This window comes from Grus americana, unplaced genomic scaffold (genome assembly GCF_028858705.1).
Source record: "Grus americana isolate bGruAme1 unplaced genomic scaffold, bGruAme1.mat scaffold_848, whole genome shotgun sequence".
NCBI lineage: Eukaryota > Metazoa > Chordata > Aves > Gruiformes > Gruidae > Grus > Grus americana.
This window is the reverse complement of record NW_026562047.1, coordinates 41,620-63,282: the sequence shown is the minus strand read 5'-3', so window position 1 is coordinate 63,282 and position 21,663 is coordinate 41,620. Positions and strand designations below refer to the sequence as shown.

At 45.2% G+C, this 21,663-nt stretch overlaps 1 protein-coding gene and 1 pseudogene across 1 annotated transcript; one reads left to right on the top strand and one right to left on the bottom strand.

Annotated features, from left to right (window-relative positions):
* Positions 1 to 919: 919 nt before the first annotated feature.
* LOC129201202 (olfactory receptor 14J1-like) lies at positions 920 to 1,636 on the top strand (the record flags this gene model as incomplete). Its single annotated transcript, XM_054812357.1, has 2 exons — positions 920 to 1,381; positions 1,601 to 1,636. Coding segments are annotated over 2 exons (498 nt in total), but the record flags the coding sequence as incomplete, so codon positions are not given.
* Positions 1,637 to 3,936: 2,300 nt separating this feature from the next.
* Positions 3,937 to 20,585, bottom strand: LOC129201201 (ubiquitin carboxyl-terminal hydrolase 38-like; annotated as a pseudogene).
* Between the last annotated feature and the right edge of the window lie 1,078 nt (positions 20,586 to 21,663).

Here is a 21,663-nt window from a genome sequence, read left to right as displayed (position 1 = left end):
CAGAGAGCCAGGTCACCCCTCGGCATCACTCTCTGCTCAGGTGCACAGAGAAAAAAAAAAAAAAGAGGTTTGAGAAATGGACTTTGAAACTGGACTCTTCTGAGCTCACAACAGTCCAGTGTCTTCTTCAAGTACATTGTGTGTAGAGATCATCCTGCAATGAAAGAGGTGTAAAAATTACAGGGCACCTGCCTGGTGACCAGCAGGTCACTCGTGGGCAGACCAGCTCTCCTGACTCTGCATTAGGGCATAAGGAGCCCTTTTGTCCCTCAGGGCTCACCAGTGTCCAGGCTGAGAGCAAGGTGAAAGATGAGGATTTCTGCCCCTTCAAGGAAAGTGCCCTCACTCAGCAGCACAAACCTGAGCTGACAAAAAGGAGTTGAACAAAGTTCCGCCAACTAAACAGAAGTTATTTTGAGGGGATTTTTTTGGAAAAAAACATAGGGTAATGTTTGGAAAACAGCATAGGATGGGAACAACAAAGTCTGTGCTAACTTGTCAATGTCTTTCAAGAGTCCTCCATGCTCAGAGTGAAAAATTGTCCAACAGCAGCTCCATCACTGAGTTCCTCCTCCTGGCATTCGCAGACACACGGGTGCTGCAGCTCTTGCACTTCTGGCTCTTCCTGGGCATCTACCTGGCTGCCCTCCTGGGAAACGGCCTCATCATCACCGCTGTAGCCTGCGACCACCACCTCCACACCCCCATGTACTTCTTCCTCCTCAATCTCTCCCTCCTTGACCTGGCATCCATCTCCACCACTCTCCCCAAAGCCATGGCCAATTCCCTCTGGGACACCAGGGCCATCTCCCAGACAGGATGTGAAGCACAGGTCTTTTTCTTTCTCTTTTTCATTTCAGCAGAGTGTTGTCTTCTCACCATCATGGCCTACGACCGCTACGTTGCCATCTGCAAACCCCTGCACTACGGGACCCTCCTGGGCAGCAGAGCTTGTGCCCACATGGCAGCAGCTGCCTGGGGCAGTGGGTTTCTCCATGCCCTGCTGCACACGGCCAATACATTTTCCCTACCCCTCTGCCACGGCAATGCTGTGGACCAGTTCTTCTGTGAAATCCCCCAGATCCTCAAGCTCTCCTGCTCAGACGCCTACCTCAGGGAAGTTGGGCTAACTGTGACTGGTGCCTGTTTAGTCTTTGGGTGTTTTGTTTTCATTGTGGTGTCCTATGTGCAGATCTTCAGGGCTGTGCTGAGGATCCCCTCTGAGCAGGGACGGCACAAAACCTTTTCCACGTGCCTCCCTCACCTGGCCGTGGTCTCCCTCTTTATCAGCACCGGCATGGTGGCCTACCTGAAGCCCCCCTCCATCTCCTCCCCATCTCTGGACCTGGTGGTGTCACTTCTGTACTCGGTGGTGCCTCCAGCCATGAACCCCCTCATCTACAGCATGAGGAACAAGGAGCTCAAGGATGCAGTGTGGAAACTGATCACTGCATGATATTCAGAAGCAAAAAACTGCCCATCTTCTGCTGCATAACAACTATTATTTAACTCATTACAGGCCCAGCCTGTCGTCTCTAATTTATATTGTTGATGATGGTGTTTTACTTGCAATGATGTTGTCATCCCCTCTCTAATTCAGTCTCTGCTGTGCTTTTCTGACCGAGTGGCTGTGTAAACGAGGAGCCGTGCTCTCTGTGTGTTTAAGTAAAATAAAGGAACCTGCAGCAAGGTCGGGTTTTTTCTGAGATCCTTCCTCCAAGAGCTTTATTGAGGTGCAGGGACAGTTTCTGTGTGCAGAGGTGGCAGGGAAGAGAGTCCTTGCATGGCAGCACTGCCAGGAAGAACTTGGTCTCCCAGAGCTGTTCTCTTTTCACTTCCACACTCTCTTTCTGATCCCTTGGCTTTGGTGGAAGGCCTGATTGCTCTGCAGCTTGGTCACAGTCCTGATGCGTGGTCGTCCTGGGACCGCAGGCAGGGACAGGCAACGGGCACTTCTGTGACAGAGCTGGCCTCCGTAGGAGTGGTTCCATCATGAAAGGGGATCTCCTCAGGGCAGTGCATGAAGCCTTAAGCCTTCCTCCAAAGTCGCTATCATGAACATGCCCAGGAATGTGGCCCACAGATGAAAACACCAATGAGCAGCTAAAGTGTGTGAGTGTGCAGGGTGGGGGCACACAGCAGTGTCCTCGCACAGCCAGTCCTCCTGGGACAGACGTGAAGGCCCAGCAGAGCAGGGTCTGGCCTGTGCCTGTGGTCACTGGACAGCCTGGGGAAGCTGCCTGTGCTGGTCTTGGCTGGGATAGAGTTCATTTTCTTCAGAGTAGCTAGGATGGGGCTGTGTTTTGGATTTGTGCTGAAGACAGTGTTGATGATACAGAGATGGATTTGTTATTGCTGAGCAGGGCTTACATGGAGTCGAGGCCTTTTCTGATCCTGACACCACCCCAACAGCAAGGAGGCTGGGCGTGCACAAGAAGTTTGGAGGGGAAACAGCCAAGACAGCTGACCCCACCTGACCAAAGGGATATTCCATGTCATATGACATCATATGCAGCATATAAAGCTGGGGGAAGAAGAAGGAAGATGGGGACATTTGGAGTGATGGCATTTGTCTTTCCAAGTAACCATTTGTGTTGGGTTTGCGTGGCAAGGTTTTGGTAGCAGGGGGGGCTACAGGGGTGGCTTCTGTGAGAAGCTGCCAGAAGCTTCCCCTGTGTCTGATAGAGCCAATGCCAGCCGGCTCCAAGATGGACCCGCCCCTGGCCAAGGCCGAGCCAATCAGCGCCTCTGTGATAACATATTTAAGAAGGAAAAAAAAAACAGAGAGAGCTTTTGCAGCCGGAGAGAGGAGTGAGAAGCTGTAAGAAACTCTGCAGACACCCAGGTCAGTGCAGAAGGAGGGGCAGGAGGTGCTCCAGGCACTGGAGCAGAGATCCCCCTGCAGCCCGTGGTGAAGACCATGGTGAAGCAGGTTGTCCCACTGCAGCCCATGGAGGAAGGATGAGGGGGTGCAGAGATTCCCCCTGCAGCCCATGGAGGAAGGATGAGGGGGTGTAGAGATTCCACCTGCAGCCTGTGGAGGACCCCACGCCGGAGCAGGTGGAGGCACCTGAAGGAGGCTGCGGCCCGTGGGAAGCCCACGCTGGAGCAAGTTCCAGGCCGGACCGGTGGACCCGTGAAGAGGGGAGCCCACACCAGGGCAGGTTTGCTGGCAGGACTTGTGACCCCGTGGGGGACCCCACGCTGGAGCAGTTTGCTCCTGAAGGTCTGCACCCTGTGAGAGGGACTCCATGCTGGAGCAGGGGAACGATGAGAGGAGTCCTCCCCCTGAGGATGAAGAAGCGGCAGAAACACCGTGAGATGAACTGACCGTAACCCCCACTCCCCGTCCCCCTGTGCCGCTGAGGGGGGGAAGGTTGAAGCCGGGAGTGAAGTTGAGCCCGGGAAGATGGGAGGGGTGGGGGGAGGTGTTTTAAGAGTCGATTTTATTTTCTCATTCCTCTACTCTGTTTTGCCTAGTAATAAATTAGATGAATTCCCTCTCTAAGTTCGGTCTGTTTTGCTCGTGACGATAATTAGTGAGTGATCTCTCCCTGTCCTTATCTCGACCTACAAGCATTTCGTTATGCCTTTTCTCCCCTGTTTAGTGAATGGGGGGAGTGAGAGAGCGGCTCTGGTGGGCACCTGGCCTCCAGCCAGGGTCAACCCACCACACCGTTACACATGATGGATCCTTGCTTTCTTGGAGATGGCTGTACACCCACCTGTCCATGGGAAATGGTGAATGAATTCCTTGTTTTGCTTTGCTTGTGCACACAGCTTTTGCTTGACTCACTTTTACCCTTGCTATTCTCTCCCCCATCCTGCCGGGGGTGGGACTGAGCGAGAGGCTGCGTGGTGCTCAGCTGCCGTCTGCGGTTAAACCATGACACTTGCTTCAACTCTGGCATACCATAAGCCTGCCACCCCATAACCCTAGCCAACTGTAGCCTTAGCATCCCAGAACCCCAGCACTTTGTAGCCCCAAGATATCAAAACATGGAACACAAACTCCCTGGAGATCTCTGCCAGAGCCTTCAGGTGGCCCCAGATCTCAGACATCACAACTTTGACGTGGGAGTGGGACAGAGCCAACAGGACAAGACCGGCATCCACCTTCACACCCTGAAAAAGTGCCCGGGTTAACAGTCCCAGGGAGAAGGCTGAGGCACTCAGACACTTTGAACCAGCCAGCCATGGCCACAGGGCTTCAGCTCATCATTGCCGTGCCAGAGCCACCAGGCAGATGAACCTGTCCTGCCTGCGAGACCCCTCAGGCAGCACTGCCCAGCTCCAGATACAGGCTGGAGACAACCTCAGCTCTATGGGGAGGCGCTTCCTGGGAGCAGGATCTCTCACGGGGGCACTGGGAAACCATCCTCATGCCTGGATGCCTGAGAAACTTCAATGTGCTGCTCCATATCGCACCCAAACCAGGGGTACAGGAAGGCTGCTGTGGTGGCCGCCAAGAGAACCAACTCACCTGGGCTGCTCTGCGGCCACTGGGCACCTTTGCTGTCAGGCAGGTCACAGCGTTGCCCTGTAATCGTCTGTCACCTTCCCGCGGGACACTCTTCAGCGCAGGGTACATCTCTGCTAGGTCACCCTTGGGACAAAGATCAAAAGGGAGGGACTGCGTTTGCTTTTCCCCCATTCCCTGGGTGCCCCAAGAGAGACCTGCCACCCCCACATCAGCTGTGTGACATGGACACCACGTACGAGCTGCAGATGGGGGTCAGGACGGCTGTGGGGAGCGGGCAGGCCATTCTGCAGTGCCCCCGGTGCTGGCAGAAAGCAGAGCTGGAGACAAGCGGGGGAAGCCCAGTGCTGCAGCCTGCACAAATGCCCGGCTCCTTGAGCCCGGGGCTGCAGCACGGCACTGGCACTGCTGGGGCTTCGCTGGGACAAAACAAGCAGGGATGACCCTGACACCCTGCGTACGTACCTGCTCTGGCATCTGACAGCCTGTCCCTCTGCCCATTACTGCCACGGGATCCAGAAAGCAGCACTGCTGCCCCGGCGTGGTCCTGAGCCATCTCTCAACGGATGAGTCTTTCACCAGCAGCCCTAAAGACAGGAAAAATTGCCCAGAATTAAGCTGTTCTCAAGTTTTTGCAGGCAGTCAGTTTTTCTGAGCTGCCTGGTGGTGCCGCTTCTGGGGAATGCTCAAGAAACAGGGCAGCTGCCTGTACCTGCAGGCAGGCAGCAGAGTGTGCACAGTGGGAGGGAGCAATGGTTTGTGCGGCTGTTGAGTGGCTTTGGGCTTTAAATGTATCCAGCCTGGGACGCCAGGTTCCTTTTCCTTCCAGGCTGCATTCAGAGCTTAAATAGCCTTTTGTAAAAAGCAAAACAATCAAACAAACAGATGGGCAATTTTTTTTTCCTCCCAGTTGGGCTTTTTTTCCCCCCACTCCCGGCCACTCTGCAAGGTGATGTTTGTCACCAATGTTAGGGTGCAGGATTGGGCCCAGGACAGGGCTTTGGCAGGCCGCACGTTTCTTGAGCCTCCCGGTAATGCAGTTCCTGAGCAGTGCTCGAGAAATGGAGTCAGTTGCCCAAAATTGCTATTTTTGGCCTCTCCCCAGAGCTCTCTGTCCCGCTCCCTGACCCCATGTTTTAATTCTTCCCTCTCTCTCTGTAGCCCATCACGATATTTTTCTTTCCCTTTTTGTCTCTCTTTGGCTCCCTGATCTTTTTTAATCCCTCCTTCCCTGCCCTATAGCCTCTTGCTTTTTTTGTCTTTCTCCACATCTCTCTCTCCCGCTCCCTGTCCTTCTCTTTTTTCTGTCACCATCTCCTGCTTCCTGCCCTGAGTTTCCCTCTCTCTCCTGCAGCCTGTCCCCTCTTTCCTGCCTGCATCCCCCGCTCAGCTGGCTGTGCTTCTCTCTTCTCTCCGGGCCTCCGTCCTGCTCCCCATCCCCTTTTGGGGACCCCTCTTTGGAGAGGATTTACATCTTACCCGCAAGTATCGTTTGTTATCTTTCATAATTGCATTCACGAGGTCTTTCTGGAGGGGAGGGTCTCCGTTTGCCGAACTGAAGCCACGGGTGCTATTTCGTTTTTTGTAGAACAGAACATAAGCAGTGTCCTTTGGAAATCTACTGGTCATTTTCTGGACTGACTGAAATGAGGGAAATGTCACTCTGCTGTCATTGAACAGAAACCATTCTCTTGACTTACCAGTGTCACTTTCTACAACAGTAGAAGGACTCTCCCCTGTCAACAACTGAGCCTGAGGAGAAACTAAAGAATCACCTGTAGACTGCTGGCAGGGTCCTGAAGGCCCTGACCCAGGAACATTTCTAGCATATGAAGAGTAATGTCCACTTCCAGAGGATACACCAGAATGCATCACCACGGAGCTTAACAAACAGGGCTCCAATCGTGGGCGAGTCACTTCATCAGCACCTGAGGGCTTTAGTTTTTTAGCAATATTTTCTCCAATATCAGACACCTCGACACCAACAGACCAACCTCTTGAAACTACACCTGGAGACGATGCTACTCTTTGGACTGGTAGTTTCAAACCAAGTGGCAGAGACACATTAGCTAAGACTTTGCGCCTTACGTGACACTTTGGATCATAGGAAAATCTCAAAAGAGTGAGAATGAGGTATTCAGGTTCCTCAATGATTTGCATAGTTTTCTCAGCATTCTGTAGAGAGGCACACTTTTCACAGTAATACTTGTTGTCACCACTGAGGATCTCGGGCGCCAGAAAATAATGCAGTAAATCTGTAACTGACAGAGGGTTTTCACCTACTACCCTCTGAGGCATTTTCTTCTTAGCTTGACCTTTGTTGCGTTCAGAATTTGTAGTCTTCTCAGACTTTGGCTCAGCAGAAAAATCCTTTGTGGTTCCTTTCTTTGTTCTTGGGTCACATCCACCATTTGCTTCCAACTTGAGAGGTTTTTTCCCAGCAGGACTCATCGGTGAGGTCTGAGTTTGCACCACGTTGTCGCCTTTCCCTTCAGTACATTCCAGGACAGAAAGCCAGAGAGAGATCTGTGAAAGCTTCTTCCTTTTGAGACACGCTTTTGCACTTCAGACAGCGTACAGTAGTCTTCACTTTTCCTCCAAACATCTTCTCGACCAGAGCTCTTTCTTCACTTCCCTTACCAGATGCTGCAGCAAATACTTTTGCCTTATTGACAGCTTCTTGTTTCTGGGACTTTGCATTGGGTTTACTTTCAGAAGTCTTTGCTGAAGACAAAGTTTTCAAGGTTTTCTCTTCTTCACGCAGCCTGAAGACAAAGAAAAATAGATCCAAACAGCTGTGCTATTTTCCAAACAAATCCCGCTGCACCATTTCAGACTTTTTTTCCCAGTTATGCTCAAAAATATAGATGGTTCAGTGGCTAGAAGTGTCTTACATTCAAAAAAGCTATTTGTTATTTTATATATAAGCAAGTTGAAACATACAGGTCAGTACCATCCAAGACCGAGTATGAGAGAAGCACAAATGCATTTAAGGTGGGTTTCATTGTATATAGCAGAACAGAATGGAGATACTGAGAGAACTGGCAAGTATTAAAAAACCTAACAGACAACGTTTTTATTATTTACCATTACATTATCTTGATAAATCAGTTCTCCAGTTGACTGGTTCTGTATGTCAGATTTTCTAAGAGAACAAGTAGCTGTTTAGCTAGTGCCAGACTATTTCCAAAGAAAAGGTCAGGATTTTGTAGCTAAGAAAGTTAAGAAACTACAAGAAAAAAACAAAAAACAAAAAAGAAACACAAGTTGGGAAGAAAACCAAAACAAACAAAACACCACTGTTTCACTATGGGGATAAACTTGTCCAGGAGTGGAATGTGCCATAAAGCAATATTGCTTAAGCCACACCTCAGCAATCCAAAATTCAAGAGAACTACTAATAGATCTAGGTACTTTTGTATTATCCATGCCACCGTTAATTTGCTTGTTTATCAACTGGTTATAAATGCATGTACATCTCGTTGTGACTTATCTAACCTGTAAGAACTATAGCTGTCTCCACCAACACGAAACACCCAGATGCACAACTAAACGGCTTTCAGCAACCACATTCTTTTACAACAGGATCATGACTCGAACATAACACTCAAATGGAGATTTGTAAAAACATTACTACCACTGTAACCTGCTTTAAGTGATGCGGGTACAAGATGGTATCCAGACTTTACCACAGATTAAACCCATGAAGCAAAGTGTTCCATACACCATACAGAAAACCAGAGACAGCCAGGAATGAGGCCCAAGATTCCCGGTGCCCACTCGTGCAGTGGAACCCTTACACGACCGCTCCGAAGAGTTCAACATTATGTGATAAGACTATAGATCTATTCCCATTAGTGGCACAATAACTGTACCTGTCTAGCAGGAATTTGAGATATTCTGAGCAATCCTGCTGGGATCGAGGGCTGAACCATGGTGGTCAGGAAGCCTCAAAGAAAATTCTAGGAGCATATGCCGCCTCTCTGTTCACATAAGAGAGGGACAGACAAGGTTACGTAAGAACTACTTAAAAAATTGGTCCTATTCGTTTGATCTTGACCACTGAACTTTGGACTACATCATTCTAGAGAAACTGTACTAAACACGTGGTACACAGAGACATTTAAGCCACTTAATCATAGCAAGAGAGCACCATTAATCTTGTAGTTATCACCTCTAGTACAAAGATAAAAACAGTGGCTCCTGAAGGCAACTATTAAGTGTGCAGTGCGTGTAAATCAGATATTATTTGTAATAGCAGCTACTGTTCTTGCTGGCAAGCTTGAAAAAAATGTTTTCTTTTTTCAGAAGAACACAGTATTTCATAAATACCAGTTTACTTTTAAGGTGATCCAGCCTCATCCCCTTCACAAGAAGTTTATGGTTATTCCTCAAAGAGAACAAAAGTGTCTTATGCCCTTCCAGCACTAGCAAAATATTTAGTTCACTTTAGAATTTGAACTACAATAAAATTTAGCATAAAAATCACTGCAGAAAGTCACAGTTTATCCTAGACAGTTACATAAAGTCAGCTTATATCTCAAGTCAGGCCTTATTTGGATTTTGCCATTTTGCCTTCTCCAAGAAAACCTGTTACTGCTTTTTACAAAAACAACACAATGCCAAGATGTTCCACTTAGGAAATACAGATTTCTCTAAGTCCATCCACACCACCTGAACATTTGGCGACAGACTCATTCCCCGACAAATCAATCATGTTTATATTTTTCATAGACTCAGGAGGACTCCCATGGCATGATGTTTGTTCCTCAGTTTTGGTATATAGACCCAGCCTTAAAACCCAGCAGATTAAATGAACTGACATACCTGGGTATGGGCCAAAAATGCAAAAAGATGCTGTAGTTTTGCCACTAGCAAGTTACATCCATGTAGTTGCAGAGATCAAACATGTCTTCTGAAACTGAAGGAAGAGATAGACATTAGTTTCCTTGCTAGATTTCTAACAACAATGCACTTATTCCAGCTCAGATAATTACTTCAATTTGAAAGAAAGCAAAACATGTCACGCTTCCCTTCAAGACCTGAATTCTGCTCCAGCGCAGCTGCAAAACTACTGAACAGTAGGAACTCACCCTGCAAAACTCCTATTTCTTTAACTATTTCAATGTGTAAGAATGGAGTATAGACAGACAATTCTTTTCTCAATAGCTTCCAAATTGTAACAAAAGCATCACCACAAACTTTTACAATACCAAAGGGAGCAAGGACAGTGAGGAAAAAAGGACTTGTCTTTTGACACGGGACAGAAGGATCAGGATTTTTAATGGCTAAAATTACAGTTTCACAGAGCTGGACTTCCACAAAGCAATCAGTAACTGAGCGCAAAGAAATCCACTCAGCTCTAGCAAGCTGAGAGCGCCCAGGACACTTGAATACTCTGTGAAAAGCAAGAAAGCAACAACTGCAATAGTTAATTTGCAATGAAAAGAGCTGTTCAAAAGGACTTACTCTGTAGCCATAAAGAGTGCCTGAAGAACACTGTTCATGTAGCAAGTATTTCCTAGGTCAATTAGACCTGTCTTCCCAGTTTCCGATTTCCCAGAAGGTCTAGATGAACAAGATGGCGAAGAGCTGGACTGCGACGTCCATGCGCTCTGATTGAGAGCCACCTTAATCTGTTCTTCAGTGGGCCTGGGCATGTCCTGCAAGAGAAACATTGAAACACACTTCATAGGGGTTTGTATTTGGTTTTATACCAGGTCCTGCCATTCAGGACCTTCTCTCTTCACTTGCTCCCGTATTCTCCTTCAAGGTCTTGCTACCCCTGATAGCCTAGAAGATACAACCCCCCCAAGCCCTCTTCTTCGAAGCTTTCTTTACTCAACTCTCAGATTGCAGGAATAAGGGGCTGCTGGCCACCCTTGATCTGAAGCATATTCACAGCATCCTTTCTGCCACCAAAAATTACCTCTCAAATTGCAAGCTTTAATAGTCCCCCAAAGCATCCTATATTCTGCTAGAAATAGATTCCTGCTCTGTCAAATCAAAATGTAGGAATGAAAGAATAAAGTCCACAATACTTGGAATTAAATTGATAGGCTTTTTAAGTGTCAAAGCATTTAACTGCAATACTAATGCTATCAAATCAGGCAGTAATACCCAAGAGATTTTTTGGTCGGGGTTTTGGGTTTGTATTTTTTTTTTTCAATTTTATCTGTTTTGGGGTGTTGTGGGGTTTTTTAATGTACTTTTTATTTTAAGTGCATCATGCACTCAAATGTTCATCTAAAAAAGCTGAATTTTGCTTTGAAAGAGCATAGGCCAGCATCCTTTACCCACAGAGGCATGCAATACTGACTGCAGTATTAAGATGTAGTGCTTCATGATGGTGTTTTGGAGCTATCCAAAGATTAATACCATGCCAAGTACTCCTCAGAACCTACTTCTTTTCAATACTATCAGTGCTCTGAACTTATACTTGAAGAGGTACAGTTTCTGCCTTGGGTTGAAATGAAATGCCTAGAATAAACCTCACAAAAGTATATTACTAGTTACATGAGGCTTAAGAAATTAGATTGTACTTTTCATAAAGGATCTCATTTCAGGCTTGTTTTAAAGCCTGCTATAATCATATCATGGACACTCAGGACAATTTTTCTAGCCTATTCCAAATACAGTTAGAATCAACATTAGATTATGTGGAGAGCTCTTTTCTCCTAGCAGAAGTTCTAAAGAATTTAGATCTATGGGATTAGAACTGTCATATTTGAAAAAAACAAAACAAAAACAGGCCACCCTCTCAGTATTCCTACTATACCTTAACAGCTTCCAAAATGGATTCACAGAGCTCTGGAAATCCTGAATAATGATAAATCATACAATGGATCAACTCAGTCAATTGTATCAAAAAGGCTGTACTGGAAGGTGAGCCATCTCTCTTGAATGAGTGAACCAAACGGACCACATGTGGGACAATCTGAATAGGAAAACAAACAAAAAAGGGTGTTAATTGCATTTTTCCAGTGTTTTTGTTTTACAAACAACTTGACTGTTTTACACATGCCAAGTGACAGGGGATCTTGTGTTCTTAAAGAAGTGGTTGAGAAACAATGACTTGAGAAACACACGTTCTTCTTTTCTTATGACAATTTTCAAACAGCACAATTACTTATTCAATGCTCTCTTTAGCTCACATATCCAGTTTTGGAACTTTATGAACTTAGAAAATGCACGTTAAGATTTTAAACGGTCTAGCATCCCAAGTACTCATCTTATTACCGCTATTAACAGCAAATATTTTGCATTCGTGCCACCACTAACAGTGCAGTATCTTGATCTAATTTCACAGATACTGTTTTTAAAATAAACCTCAATTTTCCTTAAACATAGTCTAATGCTTGGGATCTGAAGCCAATGAAGACATTCATGCTATTTCAGTTTACAAGACAGAACCTGGCTCACAGCTCCACCTAGCGAGGGAGCCAGGCTCAATAAACCAACACAGTAATTTACTACCAGCTAAAAACCCCTTACCACAGATACGGTAATCTATTTAAGAATTAGTTCAGATTCATTACTCTTTTAAATTAGCTAGAAATCAGAAATGTTTACTCTACCTCCTTCCCTTCTTCATCACAGCTCTATCAGCATTTTTAAATGCATGCGACTTTTTTATATTAGTATCAAAACATCAAGTAGAAAGTTATTTCAATCATTAGAAAAAAATAAACAAGTAGCTTAAGTGCCGGAAAATATTACAGGATACTAAATGACAGCAGTAGCTCAAAAAACGATAGTAAAGACGGTTGTTTATTTGGAAGGACAATTAAGTCACAATTAAGTCCTGAAGACAGGTGTTTATGCAGGGCTGCACGCAACCTATGGCAGAAATCTGCCTTGTTAAAGCAAACGCCTATTGCTAGAACAAGTCTTCTCATGTTTTACATTTTTCTCATGAATGTTTTGTCTCTCTCGGGAACAAAGAAGAAAAGCAAGACAGCAAATAGATGAAATATTTACATTGTGAGCATATGCAAGCTACTTGGCTCCTTCATTTGTGACTCAAATGTCTATCCTAGGCCAAGATTAGGGCAGTGGAGGGAGGAGAGAGAAACTTCAGACTTCTGTCATTAAAAACCAGTGTAACAGGCATAAGGCAGTTACTCTAACGCTAATCAAAGGGTTTGTGATCCCTTCGGGCACAAGAACTTTGGAGATAGGTTAGAGAAACAGTGTGCCAGGCTGTTACTACAGCTAAGTCTGAAAGACTCATATTTCACTGAAACGTTAAGCTAAACACTGACTATCAGAACCGGGAAGGCACTATACGCCTTGCTGTATGTACTAATACAGTCATCGTCATACCCTAGTATCTACCGCTTTCACTGGCCAACCCCATTTTGAAGAGCGGCCATTAAAAATAGCATCCTTCAGTTTGCCCGTATGTACATTGAAACACAGCGTGGCTTGCTTAAAGTGAAGTACTTCGTGGTCTCGTGCGTCTATCCAGGGTGACTGGGTTATATATAGCAGATAACTGGTTATCTGTTTCCCCCAGATAGTTGTGCTTGAAAGCCTACTTGTAGCCCAACTCGATCAGTAGACTTCACACCACATAAAACGGATTTCCAGAAGTCTACGCTCAAAGATAGGTGCCCAGATACTACTGCCAGAAAGATGTACATACCAGGAAGAGCAGTGGTCGCTTCCGGTTACAGGTGAAGTGGCTCAACCTGGAAGTTAGCAAGCCTAGTGGTCAGTGCTCCAGAGAAACCGGATTCTAGAACCTTGAAACAATGAGGACGTTCCAAGCGCAGGAACTCTGTTACTCTTTACAGCCACTTAGGAACCACATGTGAATGACACTTCAAAGAACTGAAAACCATTTCTTTAGTAACTTACCAAATGAAAAGCTTCTGCAGAATGCTGAAAACTAAGCAACATGTGGGAAAGGACAGCAAGGGCACCAGGCCTCGCTAGAGGAAACCAAAGTCGATTAAAGACCTAAAAAACCCACATTCCTTTCAGTAAATCTAGAAAGTAGAATTTCAGTAAAAATGTAAACATATCTCCAAATCCACAACCATTGGAAACAGACAGAATTGTTACATGCAGCTGAAAGCTATAGATACATTTACATCATCTTTGCAGAATCATAATGTAATATCTGTTGCGATCTACAAGATGCTACACAATTGCATAGTTGTTACAAACTCCTTTCCCTCTCCTGCAATTTTGAATGTTCTTTTACAGCTATTACAAATTCCTTTCCCTCTCCTTCAATTTTGAATGTTCTTTTCCAACGTACCAATTCAATCGTAAGCAGAGTAACATCAATGAGGATGATAAATGTCTGGACTGCAGCCAGGCCTTTCAGCAGTGCAATCACCTGTGTTTCCACATGCTAAGCCAGAGGCCAAGACAACCAGGCAATCATTCTGAAATATTAATGAAAAATTAAAAAAATAAAACAAATCAAAACCCCAATACGCCACTAATTTTAATCTCAACAAAAAGATTCTATATATCGCGCGGATAGTTACACACTTATGCAGAGACTCACAAGAAGTAAGGCAAGAATGTGAAGTAGTAAAATAATTTTGATTCTACTTCAAGTCACTTAACTCTGTAATTAATAGTGATTTACTACATTAAAAGTAAATACAACTGTCTCAAAATACATAAGCATATAAAGTTATATATTATGTATATAACTGTTACTTGTTATTTAAGAATATGAACCCTGGTTTTATAGACATTAAGCTAATGTTTTTATGTTGTGGCAAAAACTTACTTCTGAAAGTGAAAAAGTGTCTGTACCCGGGAACCTCCCCTCCTCCACCTTTTAACCCAAACCAGACCAAAGCCGACTATTAAGTTTGAACTTGAAAAGCAAGACTCTTCAACTTTGAACCACACGCCTGGAACCCAACTCAAATACTCTCAGCTAAAAAGGTAAAATCCAGTCATTTTAAATCCATTGCAGCAGGTGTTATAAGGATCTTATAATAGCTATCAGCAGCCTGGGGTCCACATCTGCCCCAAAAGGAAGAATTTCACTACAGCTAAGGAAAAGTGAAGGGACTTTATCTGTGCCTAGAAAATACAGTGAAATACCAGCAACGGAAAAGAGGGGTATGCCATACTTTTAAATTCATGGACAATTTACACTGATGTTTAAAGCAGACAGGTGGGTTAGCTGAAGCAATTCTAAGTCACAGACAATATCATGAGGCAGTACCAGCTCAAACATGACATTTAGGCTTTGTTCTTCGGAGATTTTACTTAGCAATAGTTTGGATTTTATTCAATTGTCCACAAGACCTCCTTCTTCAAACCAGATGGGGGACCACTAATTAAGTGGAAGGAAAAATTTTTCACCATAAGGGGGGTCAGGCATTGAAACAAGTTATGCAGTAAGGCTGAGGCACCTCCATCCCTACAGAAAGCTGTTAACTCAAATGGACAAAGCCCTGAGCAACAATGTCTGACTTTGAAGCTGACCCTCCTTCGAGAAGGACTGGACCAGATCATTTCCAAAGGCTCCACTCAATCTATGTACCATTATGATTCCATTCTACAGTTCAATGAAAATAGGAAGTTAGAAGTATATTTCTTTACTTCTTTTCTGAAAAAGCTCCTCCTAAAGACTAATTCTTTTCAGAGGCTAAATTCTAGCACAGAACCGAATAGGTTACAAGGAACCATTCTAATAAACAGTCACCATCACTACAAACTGAGAATCACCAATGATGCCTATCTGAAGCAAAACTATCAGCCCCTACATTCTTCCGAGAGATTAAAAGAGCTCCAAACAGACTGAAATCAGGGTTTCCATCCTCAGATTCCAAACTAAAAAGAAAACCACGGTCTTTAGCAACACCAGACAAGCATTGTGGACATGTTGTATTGCCATAAACAACCTAAAACTTACACAGAGTTTATACTTTGGATATGAAAAATGTATAGTACACGCATTGTAAAATTTAAATATCTTAGAATTACATACTATCTGCACATATAACATTCAAAGGTTTATCTCAAACAAGGAATCGTTAGGACTGCCCTTTTTTACAATCCAGCACTGATCTTAGTGGGTTTCTTTCATGTTACTACAAAAAACACATGGCAACATCATAATCATTGCTCACAATTTACACAAAGCTCTCATTTCCCCAAGGTGTTAAATTCAAACATGTTTATTCTCAGCGCCCTTTCCATATACTTTCTAAAACAGGGAATCAAGAAAGTAGGCCAAAACTGCTTTGCCCTGCAAAGAATTAAGCTTAACCTAAAAACAGGCCCTGAACCTCACAGTACTATATCGTCTTCAAACCTCCTCCTTGCCCCTCTCCAATTTGTAGGCTTCATATTTTTCAGTAGTGGCACAAACACCTGCACAGTTAATTCAAGCCTAATGACAATATATTTGGTTTTCTTCATTATCTTTTGAGACAGGTCAAGAGTATTCTGTAGAGCCCTCCATTAGAACAACTCTTCTGAAATACCTGATTACCATCTTCATACTACATGCACTTTCAGCCACACTGACTCACAAACTCCAAATGACACCCAGTGCTTTTGGGTAGGAGCCGGAGCTCCCAGTGTTCCATCCCATTGCTCTGGTTATGTGATGGGCCATCCTGTGTCATCTCCAGTCAGTATAATTAACCACTAAACTATTCAACACTCTTACTAAGAGGACAATGGCTACCATTTCAGTATGATTAACCTTGTAAAGAGAAGCCCCATTCTCTGTATATTTGACAAAGAGAGAATTCCCATCCTTCAAATCTGTTTCTGCTCTTTACAAGCAGAGCCAATGCTCTGAAGAGCAGAAACAAAAGCCAGAAGAGGAAACAGAAGTAAACTTGCAGACATGCTTGAGAGTGGCCTAAAAACATCTACTCTGGTATCCAGTAGCTGAAGATTAGACCTTTTGGTTACTAAATCCTCTCTCTGCATTGCATTTACTTCTCTCCTGCTCTGTTGCAATCAATGACTGCATTTTTAATACAAAAGCAGATAACAATACGGGACGTGATGAGCATGAATGAAAACATAGAGGATGTTTTTCGTGTTTGACCAGATTAAAAAACCTTCAAGACCTCAAGAGGACCTTCTGCCTCATGTCACCCTAAAACGAGCAGGTCTGCTATCCATATATGTGCCTAACAAGGACAATATTTCTGATATCTCTGGAGAGAAAAAAATTAGCTGTGCAACCTCAGACAGTAACTTCTTTCCTCAGACTACAAAGCATCCCCATCCAAACATTTAACATGTTTTACAATATTTTACATTTTTAGCAACAGGGCAAAGGGCCTGGTCACGTCTGGAGTTTTTCTTAGCAAAGTGCAAGTAAGCAGTGTACTTGTCAGGATAGTGAGTACAGGCAGTCAACCTCCTCTGAGGCCTCTGTAGTAGACCCTTAACGTAGTCGTATATCATAGAAGAGATTCGACAATTTTCTGCTTTTCCTCACTGATGCTTCAGGGAAGGTTTCATGAAACACGTGAGCTAATTAAGAACAGCTCAATGATTCCAAAAAGCAAGCGCCATTTCTTATACAAACCTGTACCTAATATAACCCCTGACTGAAAAGATTCCATTTATTAGTCTAATTACAGATTATTTACTAATCTGTGGTCAACTTTAGACAGACTCTGCAGGGTCATGAAAGTTGTCCTCAGGAAGTGTGCAACAAGGTCTCTAATTTGCAGTCACCAAAGATCAGCTTCCTCCCATCAGGAGACCTTGCTGTGCCTGGAGCTCTGCATCACCTGGGAATGATGCAAGCCTGATGACAACTTGTCATTTGGTGCTCCAGACATTCCAGCTGCATTATTCTCTTTACAATGACTCCTCTAAGCCAGAAGAGAGTAATCACTGCAAGGGGTTGCCAGAGATGGAAAAAGAAACTGGATACAGTGTTGACATGAGAGTATCTACAAACAGAAATAACCAGGGGTACCTAAGAAGTGAGCTCCTTGGAACAGAACTAGAGACTCTTAAAATCAAGTATTACTTCAAAGAATGAACGAGGCAAGTAAGATTGCACTGCTCTTTCAAAAAGAAGAGGAAAAAACCCCACCAGACAGCTAGTATGAAGAAAGAGCACTTGTGGGCTAATAACAGCTCCTATTACACCCAAAGCTCAGCACTGCATTACTTCCCTAAGCAGAGGCGCACAGAGAAGCCATTCTAAAGCTACAATTAGACAATCACATTGGGTTGAAGCGGGTACCGCAATGTAAATGTTACAATTACACTAACATGAAAATTAATCACCAGCACATTACTGGCAAATTATTAGCATGCACAAATCCTTCTGAATTTCCCAGCTTTGAATTTTAGACTGGGCACACAGCTTAGTTAAAAGAATCTGCTTGACTGAACAGATTTTAAAGTCTCCGAAGGATATGTCTTACACCAAATTACAATATCAATGCTGCTGCTTCTCATTATGTTTTCAAATGAAATATGGCTTCTCAATTTAATGTAAACACAAGAAATGTTTTCACTGTGAAAAAAACCCTTAGTATTTCACCAAGATACGCAAGTGCTACGCTACATGAATGTGTAAGCATTACACTAGACTCAAATGGATGTAGTTAAAAAATAATACAGCAGACATTATTTTAGTTGAAAGACTTTTTTAAAGTTACTTTTTTTAAACAACACAAATTTCTAACAGTCTCCTGTTTAACTGCTCCACTCATTTTTCTACCCTTCACTGCTCAGTAACAGCTTCTTCCATAGGCTTTAAAAACAATAATTCAACGAGCTTCAAGGTCTTCATCTTTCCCCCATTGTCAACTTGCTGCACAGCTATTATTCACATAGCTGAAGATACTAACCAAGATTGCAATCTGAATCACAGTCTGTTAACAGCGCAACTTATCTCGACGTTGACTCACGTTTCCATTAGTGACAAGAAGCATAATATGCAATTGTTTTTACATCATTCCTATTCTTCTACTATTCAAAGAACATCCAACAAACCTCCGGAGCCTTGAGAGAAGATGGAAACAGAGGCTGTTCCCTGTGAATCCTACTAAAAATCCACAAGGATATCTAAGCAGATTAAAACCCTCAAAACTAAGCAGTAAAACTCATTTCTAACCAGATGATGGGTAAGACAATCATGCGAGAGCACCACTCTGCCTCTTGGAAAAGCAGAAAGGTGGATCTTCTGAAAACAAGGCCTTGTTTCTCAGCTTGATTGTAAACACCATGAAGTTTCCTGTTTATACCACCTCCCATAAGGTGGGAGATCTAAACATAGCATCTAAAAGGAACACTGCTGGCTTCCTCTTAGTTTCTCTTTCACCCTCTTCTTCACCCACCCTACCCCTAACAAAGCATGAGGAAGAAGCCACATCAGCGATCAAGGCAGCAACCTTCAACTGAAACCATGCCAGTAACAGCCATAGCATCATAAATACATAGTACCTTCACATGCCAAACAGCACAACTTAGAATACCATTTGAAGAGGGTTTTTTTCTCCTATGGCTTTTGTTTGTATGGGGGTTTTTTTTAATGGCACCTAAGCGACAAATAGCTTCAAAAAAAGGCAAGAAAAAGAGACTTTTCCTGCCTTTACAGACCTGCACAGAGCTTGAGTCATACTTGCATCTTTCACATTTGGATCTGTAGTCAGGCTCCTGATGAGAACTGTAATCATCTGTAATGGTCTGTGCTGCACAAGACTTGCCAGTGCAACAGAAGGTTCAAATGAAGGATCTGTAATGGTTGAACATGACAAAGTGTAAGAAACTAAAAAGAAAACCCCATAGAAAAAATAGGCTTTATCTTCTCTCCTACAACATCACTATAATTGTAAAGTTTTGAGACAAGTCTGTCCTCCATCTAACGTTCTATTATTACAAAGCAAAACAAAATTGAAAAGCGTCAATGGATGAAGGCGCTGAATTACAAACTCCTTTCATTCACCTAATATCCATGCAAGAAAGTGACAATCTGCCAACTTCCTCCTCCGTCATCAACAGAACTGAGAAGTGGGGTTTTTTTTATCTAAAAAGCACCACCATACAATTGTTTATCATACTTGATGTTAAGGATCCAACGCAGCTGATAATTCCCACATCCTATCTCAACAACTGCCTGCTAACCATGCCAGTTATAGCAATATATAATGTTATAACGTTAAGTTGCCCAGCTGCCTCAACAGCAAAGGCGCTTTCCAATCTGAGCTAATACAGTCCTTCACAGATTTTTTTGAGGTCAGAAAGGACCTGTTTACAATCGCATCGACATTACTCAGACAGCAAATCCTTCTTATGATACCCACGTTTTGTATCTTCTTTACATATATCCCAGTTTCGTAGACTAAACAGTTCCAAGACCTAAGCTACCCCTCTGGAGGGAGCAAGAGGAAGAGCAGCTTTTGGTATTGAATTGTACTTTTTCCTAACAGGACACTCCAACTCTGCTCCAGTATATCATTTAAAGCGTTGCAACAGGAGTTTTTCCAAAAACCATGCTGCTCTGCAGCTAAATAAATCACCATTTCCCCTGTAGCTCTTCTCGGGGGGGTTGGGGAGAAGAGAAGAAAAGGCTTTGCTTTCTCCATGGCCAAAAAGTTGCTTTTCAGTATCTGGGCAGGAAGCAACAGTTCCAAGGCAATGTCTGCAAAGCGACCGATGCTAGCAGTATAACTTTTCCTTTCTCTTGGCAAACCTGTCGCTCTCCTCAAGCCCCCACGTTACTCTACACCCCTCCCACCACCACCACCACCACCACCACCACCCCTTGGCCGCGTTTCCTGGCGGGCGGTACTCACCGGCGGTGGAGATGACAGCAAAGAGTTCCTGCAGGGAGGGCAGCAGCGTGTCGGGCTCAGCCTTCCAGACGCTCCGCAGCAGCCCGCTGACCTGTGTCACCTGCGAGACGGAGAGGCGCAGCTCGGCCTCCCGGCTGCCCTGGCTCGGGAATGGTTTTACTCCTCCTTGGCAACAACTACAATATGGCCTGAATTAGTGGCCTCAGCCTCCTCCACGAGCTTCTTCAGCAAGATGTGAGGGGACCAAGTTGGGCAGTGGGTGCTCACAGAACAGGAGCCCTCTTCATCTGCAGCCACTTGAGCCTGAAGCTCCTCAGCAGCCTTCTGTCAGAAGTCATCCTGCTTGGCCCGTGCCAGCAAAGCTCCAGCAGGCTCTCCCATTTCTCCAGCTCTCTGCTGAGGGAACGACGTCCTACACAGTTCCTCAGGGGAGCTTTAGATGTGCAGTGGCACTCGAGCATTGATCAGCTGATGGATGCTCTGCACTTTCCTGGCTCGCTCTTGCAGCTGCTTGCTAAGGAGACGCAGCTTAGCACTCTTCTGCTGGAGCTTCTCCACCTCCTCCCGCACTTCAGGAGAGCTTCCCTTCCTCAGAAGACAGTTCTCCTCTTGAAGGGCACGGCACCGCCTCTGCAGGTCTTTCAGGGTGCTCTGGAGGCGGGCGTTCTGCTCCAGCAGCCTGCTGTGACTGCTCCCAAGCAGCCAGTCCTCCTGATTCTCTGATTCGGTCTGAACGCCCACCTCTGCCACAGACCGCCCGCTGCCGGCACTTCCTTGTGGCAGGGAGTGCAAGCTGTGCGGCGCCAAGTCTTGCCCCACAGCCTCGAGCAAAACCTCCACGCCGCTTCCTTCCTCCTGGAGGCCAGCATGGCAGGAGGGAGATGCCGTGAGGCTCTCCAAAGAGCGGGGCCCGATGGTCCCAGTGCCCAGGAGGGTCTGCAGGTGCTGGCAGGCCGTAGCCTTGGCCCTGGCCTCCTTGCAGGAAGCAGGCTGCTGGCCCTCGAACTGCTCCAAGATGTAAGTTTGGAAGAGTCTCCTCTGTCGCAGCAGTTCATCTTGCAGGCGGAGGATGCGGGCAGCCTGCTCGCCATTGGTGTCCCAGCGCAGCTTGCCGAGGATGTCCTGGAGCTTCCCGCGGGCCTGGCTGCTGCTCCAGGCTCCTCTCACCACCTCCTTGGCCAGCTGCTGCTGCAGGTCCCGTGCCTGACGGATGGTGTCGCCACACTGCTGCTGCAGCATCCCCTGCACCTCGCGCAGCTCAGCCTCCTTTGAGTGCAGCAGCTGGCGGATCTCCGCCGCCCGCTGCCGCTGGTTCAGCTCCCGCAGCCGCTGGAGCTCCCGTGCCTGCTGCTGCTCCCATTTGGAGTGCAGCCGTTCGGCCAGGAGCCGCTGCTCCCACTCCCTCTCAGCAGCTGC